Consider the following 11,069-nt stretch of genomic DNA (forward strand, 5'->3'; position numbering starts at 1 on the left):
AAGCTACTGCTTGAACCTAACTGCTGAAGCTACCATTTGTGATATTGATGTACGCGTGGCCAAAGCTGCCTGTTTGCCTGTGGTTCTTTGGAAAGGACACGTTTTCCGAGACGTTTGTCTCTACTTTTCATAGTCTTTGTTTAGACAAAGATTATAATTAGTGAAATCTTGTTCCTGCAATAAACCCTGACTTCCCAAAGATTATCTAGATCCAATTATCATTATTTTAGCCTAAGTTGCTGACTTATAAATGGCTTCAGATGACTTTGTAGCTATTTGGGAGGTTTGGTGTTGTCTAAATGTGTTGCTCATTGAGGAAATTCCTGGCTTTATTGAGTAACTAGAGAAAGGAGGCTGCATCTGACGGGGAGGAAGGTGCTTAGGTTAAAATAAGAGAATGAATGTAGAAGCATTTGGGGACTTGAAAGCACTTTACAAATATATTTTTATTTTGTGATTGGATTAACACCTAAACAAAGTTTCCACAGTTTAAACTGATGATTTAGCTTCTTGCAAAAGTAATTGGTCCTGAGAGTGACTCAGGCACATAAGTTGCTGAGATATAGATATAAAAGGAAAGCTATATAGAAAGAACATATTGCAGGAAATGACATTTGTTTCCATTTTAATGTAAATTGATATGGTAGGATGTTGTCTGTGAAGTGCTAAGAACAGGGCAGATAATTCTGATAGGTTTTTTTTTTTTTTTTTTTTACTATAAAGCTATAGAATAATTTTCACCCATTTCTGATCTCTCTTCGTATCCATATTAAATATCTGTGTATATATTTATCATATATATGGCATGTTAGAAGAGAAAAAATATGCTTTCACAAAGGAGCAAAGGCATAGTCTTTCTTGGGAGTTATGTATCTCAAAGGGTAATTTTAATTTATGGCAAGCGCTTAGGACAGTGCCTGGCACCTAGTAAGTGGTGCACAAGAATTATTACATAAACATCACCATTGTCATTGCTGTTACTGTTATTATTACGTGTAGAAGCACAAAGTTCTCTGTCCTCAAATCCCACCTTTCAGTTCGTCTTTACTTTCATTTAAAATGGTTTACGTGGTTGTTCAGGGTCTTTATAGTTGGGATCTGCTTATAACAAGTAACGTGAAGTGTGATTATAAAGCACTTTGTTCATGTAACACAAAATGAATACATAATCTCATTTACCTACAGTTACATTGCACGTAAGTACTTTAAAGCCATTTGTTCAAGACAATTGGAAACACCCAGAAATATAACCTGGACTTGACTTTTTTAACACATTACATAATTTTTAAGGGGCAGAGTCTTCACATTTTAAACACATGGGCTGTAAGCAGTAGCATTTAGGAGGAAAATGTGGTTTCTTATTTGGTTTAGTCTGATTCTTGACTCATGTATGCATTTTTGCCTCTTCTCCTGCTGGGTCTGAGGTAGAATTCATAGTTTAAAGGGACTTCAGGTGGGGAGACGAACCATGAGAAACGATGGACTCTGAGCAACAAACTGAGGGTTCTAGAGGGGAGGGGGGTGGGGGGATGGGTTAGCCTGGTGATGGGTATTAAAGAGGGCACGTTCTGCATGGAGCACTGGGTGTTATGCACAGACAATGAATCATGGAACACTACATCAAAAACTAATGATGTAATGTATGGTGATTAACATAACAATAAAAAAATTTTTTTTTAAAAAGGGACTTAAGGTGAAAAATTCAGATTTTTCCATTCCAGAGATAGGAGGATAAGGGCAGCTCCAGAAGGAGTGAGAGAATTGATCAGCCAAAATTAGTCGTGTTGTGATAGCACTTGGTATTGGAAAGCAAAAAAAAAAAATCCATAGTAGCTAGCTTTTGAAATGTTTGACACTGTTATTAACATGAAGGAGGTGTAAGCTGCTTTTCAGTATGCGACTGCCAAATCCTCTTGCTATAACTTACAGGTGCTGAGAGCAAATTGCTTTTGTTGTATTGGACTTATTTATTATAAACTACTAGAATAAAATCTCCATACAGCAGAGATTTTCCATCACCATTGACAGGTCACTTATTTTAGGCAACATTTACCCCCACCCCTGGAAAAAAAAAATTGGACAGTCCTTTGGAGTAGAGGTAGGTGACCTATAACAATTAAAGAGGACTTCACTCAATTAAAGTTAACTAAAGTCGTTGGCAGTCACTATGCGTTTGCATTCATCCTAAGAGTGATGCTTCCAGGGCAAAAATTTCGGCCACTAGCAAACCATCTTTAAACAAGGACTAGGACTTTAACTGAGCACAGCCAAATATCACACGTGCATAAAAACGCAAACAGGATCTCTTGCTTTCCCGTCTTCTCCCAGATCACCAAAAATGAACCCAAATACTCTAGAGTCATTGGAAGGCAGCTGTTTGGGGTAACAAACTCAGACTTCTTTAGAATGACACAAAAATCTTCATGTTGCAATAGGTGAGAGTAACCAGTACAGGGAGAACTCGATAATTGTGTGTGATTTGAAAAGCACTGTTGTTGAATTGTCAACTTGTTGCTTGAGGGAATGTTTAACAGTTGCGTACTGCTCTGTAATCTGCAAAACACATTCACATTCATTATTTTGCTGGGGGACAGTAGGTTCTGGAACTGAAGCCTGCTGTTAAGAACTTTCCCATGGCCAAAGAGGTAAGTGACAGAGCTGAAAATCAAACCCGTACATCTGATCTCGAGTCCAGCACTCCACCCAGCCCATCACACCGTCCTCTCATCGGATGTTCAATCTGTCATTTTCCTATTGATGAAAGATTATTATATAGGCAAGGGTTGGGAAAAAATTACAAGTTTTCTTGAATTTAATAGTAGCAATTTGGGGGGGGGAAGTAATTCATTCAGGGTGTTACAGCTGTGAACCATCTGCCAGAGCGTGGGTAAGTTTCATCGCGTTAAACTGTTTGCCATGGCTCCCAGAATAAAAGAATTTGACCCGTACTGGAATTGAATGTTTTAAATCTGGTTTGGGGAGGAGTTTGCTAATCTTTACCTCCTCAACACAAATAGTGTGTGTAGCTATTTGGGTCCCAGGGAAACACTTGAAAAGAACGGAAAGTGAGATGCGGTGCCTTCCCTAAACTTCCATTAATGGTCATTTCCTTAACTGAAGTCAGATAGCTTTGGTTTCCTTAATAATCCATTGGTATTTGCCAGTTATAGCCAAAAGTCTCTTAATTTCATGTTTCCATGTGTATCAAATCTGATATTCTAATCTAAACCATCACAGTGGGCACAACAGGATAAAGTGAGACAGGTGGAAGCCAAAGGGTGGTAGAAACAGACGCTCTTCATTTGTTTAAAAAGCAAACTTGCTTTTGGCAGTCAGGCAAATAGATTTTAGAAGCCTTGAAAATGAAATCCTCGAGACATAAAAATCCTTGTTTAAAATTAAATTCATTTTCTTTAGCACCTTTTTTTTTTTTAATGCTTTAAGACTATGTAAAAATAGCCCAGACGTTTTATTGGTACTTATTGGAAAATAGCTTTTGTAAAATGCTTAATTAAAGCCTGCAGTATGTTTTGTCTGAGAGGTGCTGCCAGGCTCTTAGATGGTTAAGATCATTCACTGGAAAACACTGCTTGGTCCTGAGTGAGAAATGAGAGATTAAAAAGGCATCCTTTTATAATAATGAAATGAATACATTGCAACACACTCAGTTTTTACCACGACTGTCAGCTTGCTAATTTTAAAGCTATTGATAACATTGCCAAGATACTGTGCTTGCCATATGAACTTCAAATACAGGCTGTAGCAATTCTGCCTTGGTTATTGGTCGTACAGCTACAGGTCCTACATTTCCATCTCCTTTTGGAAAAAAAGAATCTTCTTCTGGAAATGTGGGCTGAATGCTGGAAAAATAGACTCTTTCAAATGTAGACACCTATCCTATTACAGGTTCGCATTCTTTTCGAGGGTACCTTATAATTTCTTTTTTTTAAAAGATTTTATTTGTTAGAGAGAGAGCACGCAGGAGTAGGGGGAGGGGGAGGGGCAGAAGGAAAAGCAGACTCCCCGCTGAGCAGGGAGCCCATCCCAGGACCCCGGGATCATGACCTGAGCCAAAGGCAGACACAAAACCAACTGAGCCACCCGGGCGCCTCAAGAGGGTCCCTTATAATTTTCTGGCTGATTCCTTTTAGAGTTAATGGAAAAATATGCACTTACATAGTTATTTAGTGAAATGAGGAAGTTACTCTTTCTCACTAGCTTCATGACACCCCTTTCTTACGGGCTAGGGTTGCACTGGTTGTACTATGTGAGTCTTGCCCTCACATGCCTTTTGTCAAATGTGTGTCCCTGATTTGGGGAAACCATATCCTGTTCTGGCCTCTCTCTGGCTGAAAGGGTGAGGACCGCTCTGGGAGTCGTGCGGGGCCCATGGAGGACTCACCCTCCCACCACCAGATGTTGCTTCTTCCCACCCCACAGCCTGTTGGGACTTAGCTTGCAGGAACAACCTTCCTTGAAGGGGTCCTTGTTTTGCAGGTCCCGGGTGGCGCTGCCTGCCCCACTCTCACTTGTTGACACAGAGGCAGCTGGGCCAGTGTTTAAAGCTATTTTCATGGTTGGATTGACCACAATATGCCTGATGCTAGCCAGACCTTCTGGATTTACTGAATATCCAATTCACTCCCGAAATGGTCGTCACTTTAGCTAGTTTTCACAATTCATATAATTTGCCTTTCTATAATCACTAATTTTCTCCTCGTAGGCCTTTAGAACCTTAGAGAGAATATCAATGAAGTCTGTCTCGAAATTCATCTTGAAAATTATTCACATGTGTGCCCATGGGCACCCTGGAAAGTCTGACCAATACACGTGATGGTTAACTCCTGCCTTTTCTTAGTTGTGCCTCCAGCCTGCAAGGCATACCAACACTGTCCCCCCCCCCCCTCAGAGCCCACCCACTCTCCAGTTATGCCAGCCACTGGGCTTAGGGGGACACTCTTCCTCTTGCCATGGGTCAAAAAGATATTTCCCCGGAGTCTTAAATTGAAGCTGCAAACACGTCCTCCCACAGACATGAGGTTGTAAGTGATGGTTGGGTATCGTCCAAGTAGCTCCTCTGTTCGTTCAAGAACTGCATAGGTTAATACAGGCATGTGTTAGATGAGCCTACGAACCTATCCACCATTTATTTGCAACATTGCTTCTGCGGGATAATTTATTCTGAGTTTCAACTAAACAATGAGCCTTGGAATATGCCTCTTTTGTAAATTGGAGACCGCCTATATGAGAATTCTAGTAACTTGCATTCTTTAAGTCCGCAGTAACTAGGCAGCAGAGTGAAGTGGCCCAAGTGTGTGTTGGGAGGTAGTAGAGAAGCTGACCCGGGATAAAAATCCCCAAATAGTTTGTATCCAGATAATCAAGACTGGAATGAACATGCCTACGTGGTCCAGGGCCTGCTAGTGAAGGGCAGGTGTCCCGCGATTGAAACTGTCCTTTGAGGAGATGGAGGTTTACAAGTGTCATCAATTTCCCTTAGAGATCCTTTTGACTATTCTGTAACAAACCCATTACCCCCATGGGGAGAAGCATTTGCTCTTCTGGTCTAAGAAGGAGACAATAGTCTGGTATGATTGGTGTTGTAAAGATTAACAACAGTTAGTGCCAGTTTTCACCCTTGAGGGACAGCACTTCGATTTTTTATCAGTTCCTAGAGAATCACCCTCCTGTATGTTCACAGGACACAGAAAGGTGTGATGATCTGTTCTTATTGGGAAAAAGAGAGAGACAGAGTGAGAGAGAGAACTATATATAAGCAAGAGGCAACGCCAAGCTAAATAATATAATTGTGTTATTGTACATTCATCTTTGGGGTCTCTGCTTCCATTTCTCTTCCTTTCCTTTCATTTGTTTGCCTTCGACACTTTGCTTGGTTGCCCCTGTCCGTGTGATCACCAGTTGATTGCAGGGAGAGCGTGTTGACGAATAAGCGGAATGAGGAATGTTGAGAAGAACTTGAGAAGTAGTTTTTTGAGTTCTGGGCAAATTGGAGTTGAAAAGATAACTAAGGCAGTGAGATGGGAGGAGAGTGGGAAGAGAAAGAAAAACTGGATATATTGTTATAGTTTTGGCTCTCTCTGGGCAAGGGAACCATTGCTGCTTTGGACTTCAAACCATAATAGAGGCATGTTTATGATTCATATAAAGAGGTCTGGAATGCCCTGGAGGAACGGCTTTCTTGGCTTGCCCTACAAATTTCCAGGGATATTGAAGTCATGTGTGCTTTATTAGTGTATTAAAGATTAATGTTCAGGTTTATAGCATTATACAAATTGAAACAGAAAAGTTTACTTCATTTGTTTTCGAGAACAAAATAATACTTGCCAGGTTTGGGGGGGCAGGAGTCGGAAAATGTGTTGACCCATCGGAGTCCAATGAGTTTTTCTCCCTTACAGAGAAAAATTACTTGAAGAATACACCTCCCATTAAAAGGGGTGAAACTAACTCGTCCTTAAAAAGGTCTCTGATTAATCAGAAAGTAAGAACATCCAATAAGGTCATCATTTGTAACCTGTCAGTATCGAGTGGCAATAACACAGTGAAAACATGCCACAGTATTCAGAACATCACCGTTTACCTTTCTGGTGGTGAAATGACCTCAAAATGAACAAGAGACCCCCCCCCCAAAAAAAAATGAACAAGAGACGGAACTCAGATGTGATTATCAGCCTTTTGATACTCATTTCGCAGTGTTTCTGGTGGAGTTTTAATCCTGAAGTGCTTTCCTTTGCCACCCAGCAAGCTTCTGAGTTCCTGCTTTCTGCTCTTCTTTGGAATGTGCTCAGGGAATGTAAACTCATTTTAATATTGGCCTAAGTAAAACAGGATTACAAAGGTAAATCTGTGGTTCGAGTTCCCATAGTGCATTTCAAAAGCAAATTAAATTATTTTGGGATTATCTTGTTTTGGATAGCATTATTCATTTCTACTAGCGTAGTTAATCAAGAGTTGACAAATATATTTTGTAATGTAAACTTGAAGTCACACCATTATTTTCTAGGTTTTAGTATGTTACCAAACATTCAGTTAGTGTTGGCATGGGTGTTACCGGAAAGCAACTGAAATATGAATCAATTTTTTAGTAGAGTCTCATTTAAACAAGAGTAAAGAAGAAAGTAAAACAACTCAAGTGGTAACAAATACCCCTAATTTCAGGCTCAGTATAATTTTCGATGTGGTAGTCATATGAGGCTTAATTTGTATGTTTCTAGAAAAGATACGAAATATAGGTTAGTAAGAAATCCCTTTTAAAGTACATGCAGTGTACTTTATATTAAAACATGTTTTTATATTAAAACAAAGTAGCACACGAAATCAGGCAAGATGGCTTTCTAACCTTAAATTTCTGTCAAAAGTATCTAGCTGAGAGTTTGTGCAAAAGTCAGTGATGCTCATTTTGCAGCAGATAATTGTGTTGCTCCTATGCTCTCTCACGGTGAGCTCTCACGGACGCCTTTCATCCTGTGTAAACTTGATAGATCCACAGAATGGAAAATTTCCTAAACCCACTGCTGACAGGAAAACTTAGTATCTTTACTAATCTAGGGTGTTAAAAAAAAACCAAACAAACAAAACCTTTTAATGTAGAGGAACAGCCCTATATAATGAGTTATTACTAATAGGCGCAAGTAGGTGGAAGGGGATGATGGAGATATTTGATGCTTCATCCACCTGCAAGTTTGGTACATTTTTCAAACCTCTACTGAAAGAATAAACTGCTATAATGTATACTGCTTTAATACAACATCTTGTACTTGAAGCCTACTTGGGTGAGGCTTTCCATGGATTCTTTCAGATTGGTTGTAGTGAAACGTGGTACTTTGGTGGGAAGATCTTAAAGGAACACTAGCATCCCATAATCCATTTACTAACCATTTATCCCCGTCCATCCCCTCTCCAGCCCAGTGCCTTCTCCAATGTACCAGACCCCCCCCTTCCTGTTGTCCCACTCCCCATTTATGCACCCTCTCAATAAGCAGAAGGCCAAGAGAGTAATGCCAGAGCTGCTTTTTATTAGACAGATGAGGATGTCAACCAAATCTCCTTTACAGGTATGACGTTGCTCTTTTAGAAGAAATTCAGTGACCAAGCCTGGAGACTCTCGCCACGGCTGTACTCAAATCCTTTGACTATGTGCCACATGATCTGGTGAGGGCATAGTCAAGCGTGTAGGAGAAGACAAAAATTCTCCTCGTCCGCCCAATGCCTGGCTCACTTGCTGGCTGCACCCACTGGGAGGAAATAGAACAGTGCACGCACAAACGAGGTTGCCGGTCACTGTCCACCGGAAATGTCAGGGTGACAGCCTGGGGGCAAAAGGAGGAACTACCCTTGAGTTTTTGCCCGGCTTGCTCGCACTAGCGTTTGTCACAGGTGGCTGATGCAGTTAGGCATGTCCACGCCGAGCCAGTCTCCTCAGTATGGCTCTCAAAAACTACTAGTTTGATTTCCTTTTATTTTAGAGCCCGGGGAGGGGGGGGAGGTTGTTGGGCAGGGATGGGGGGAGCGGGAAAGAACTTCACACTTTAATTCTGAAAGTAACTTTTTGTTTTGTCATCCTTTTTTTTTTTTTTTTTTCCTAGAGTGATTACATTGTCACAAAAACACACTTTGGAAGAAAAGTGATGCTTATGGAATTTCACCTTTGTCCACTCCAGATCTGCCTAAAAGAAAGAAAATTCAGAGGCTTCTGAATAGAAAACAGCCCGAATTTCTAAAAGCTGACCAATGGATGCCGGCAGGTGAATGATCCTAACATAGATCATTCGTCCTGCTGCCTTATGGACCAAGTAATTGTGCATTAAGAAATTCGCCCTGTACTTTGCTTTTATTTTCTGGTTCCCCCCTCTCCCCGCCAGTCTCTCTGAAAGGAAGCATATGCTATAATCAACACCCATTTCACCGATGTATAACACTTAGGTTTAGTTTGGAAGCTGAAAATCCTTTACACAAGAGCAGAAAAAGAAAAAAAAAAGTTATGAGAAGGTAGGTATGATCTGGAATCTTTTTCTTCTGAGTAGTACTTACATAAAACATTTCTTGATCCAAGGAGTTAAATGTCAACTGAACTGATGTCTTGATGGGACATATTCAACATCTTAAAGACAGGACCAAAGGACAGATTACCGCAGTTTTTGCTCATTAACAAAACTGCAATCTTCTGTCCACATTAAATGTCAACTGAACTTATATCTTGAATGAGCATTTTCAACATTTTAAAGGCAGAACTGAGGAACAGATTATTTGTTCATATACAATTCTGCAATGTTCTGCCTGCAAATCAATTGAACGTCTCCAAAACCATTTTTTTTTTTTAATTTTGAAACCTACATTTTCCCCCTTTAAAGAAGCAAAGTTATTCAGTCTCCTCACAAAGCCCCGCTCTGCCTCTCTGGGCCTCCCCCCCACCCCCACCCCCCGCCTACCCCCCATTCTTCCTCTCTCTCTGGCTCTCTGCTGGACACACACTCTCCCTCCCATGCCCAGGGCTCCTATAAAGAGATCAGTTTCCCATATTCAAGAAATTCATGTATATGCATCAATCAGTATTGTGAAACTTAAGCCAAAAGGGACCTCTTATAAGGTCTTGTTTTCCTTATGGATAATGAGCCTATATAAGATGTATCAAATAAAAAACAAAATCAGAGCAAGCTTCCTCCTCCTATTTTTGCTTGCCTCTGATGGAAACTGAATTAAGATTTTAGGAACCTGGACCTTTGAGAACATGACACTAACAGGTGGTGATCACAGAGGATCGGTACAAAGGTCTTGAAGCTTGCTTAGAGCTTTGTCACGTGATGGCACACAAGTTGTGACTTGTGTCCTGACTGGCAAACCTCATCGTACCACAGATGGGTGTGAGTGTCTGTAGAACTGTGTGAGTGCTAGTGCGTGTGTGCGCACCTCTGTGTACCTGTGCACATGTGACGTAGGTGTACCTGTTGTGTGTAACTCTGTTAAAAAAAAATTGCTTCGCATTCAGCGTGCACCTTTGAAGTCGTGTACTCTTCACCTGAAGTTTTTCGCCACTCGGTTTTGATGTCTTTGAACGTGTACTTCTATCTTCAAGCAGGCTTTGTAGTACATGTTGCTAAACTAACTTTTCCGAAGAGCCGAGTTGACGTCGGCTTTTTTATTCCTTGCCTACCAACCAGAGGGATGGAGGGGGCTCTTTTTTTCCCTTGTGAATGGGGCCGGGGAGAGGATGTAACCGCGGTCCCAGTCACTCCTTCCGTGACTGGTGACCGCGAGGGCAGTAGGTTCCGTCAGTTCCTTCAGACTCTTCTTTTCCCAACCTAATCAAAAAGTGCAGTGTGGCTTTTGTTCAATATGGTAACAGTGCACTCTATAGGCAGCCTTTCTTCAAGCCTTCTGTCACCATTTTTATTTTCAAGTAAGTTTTAAGTCACAATCGTTCAGAATTGTGGAAAGCAAAGATGATTTGGGGGAAAAATGCTCTACTGCTTTATTTGTATATTAGGTTTGGGGGCTGCCAGCGACAGGGTACAGCACAGGGGTGTAACACTTGCTGAATAAATAGATGGGAAACCTCCTACACAACAGTACAAACAAATAGTCACAGGTACAGCATAACAAATACGCAGTCTTTCTGACACTACTTCTTAGTTTACAGGCACAACTAATTTATTCAGTATTGTGCTGGAAGAATCCTTTTAGCATATGTGTACCAACATATCACTTACCTTCCAGCTACCGGTTTATGCTGCTGATAAGAAAAACTAGTGATGGAACGATTATTATTATTATTATTTTTTTTTTTGTGACCTCTACATTTAATTTGGTATCAGACATAGTCACTTGGTCAGTAAAAACTAAAACGTTACAGTTCCAGTGGTTCATTACATTTGCTCTTTCTGCTTCACAGATCTGCTTTGAGTTGCTCTGGCTTTGTCTTCCTTTGTAAATACTCTTATACTCTCGTTTCTTTGTAAACATCTCATTTGCAGTTTTGGGAGACAACCTTGCAACTTTGTATAGTGTTTATATATATATCTGACTTGCCTTTCCATAGAGCTACTTGCAATAAA

The 11,069-nt window shown here is 40.6% G+C and overlaps 1 protein-coding gene across 1 annotated transcript in view; it reads left to right on the forward strand.

Moving 5' to 3' along the window:
* The window catches only part of IRS4 (insulin receptor substrate 4), a 16,386-nt gene extending 5,317 nt beyond the window's left edge, over window positions 1–11,069 (forward strand). Inside the window, 1 exon segment of the mRNA XM_081808436.1 lies at window positions 8,604–11,069. Coding sequence (XP_081664562.1) covers window positions 8,604–8,714 — 111 coding nt within the window. The 3' untranslated portion in view covers window positions 8,715–11,069.

The sequence above is a fragment of the Leptonychotes weddellii genome, chromosome X (genome assembly GCF_054177405.1).
Source record: "Leptonychotes weddellii isolate Sample4059 chromosome X, ASM5417740v2, whole genome shotgun sequence".
NCBI classification, from domain to species: Eukaryota; Metazoa; Chordata; class Mammalia; order Carnivora; family Phocidae; genus Leptonychotes; species Leptonychotes weddellii.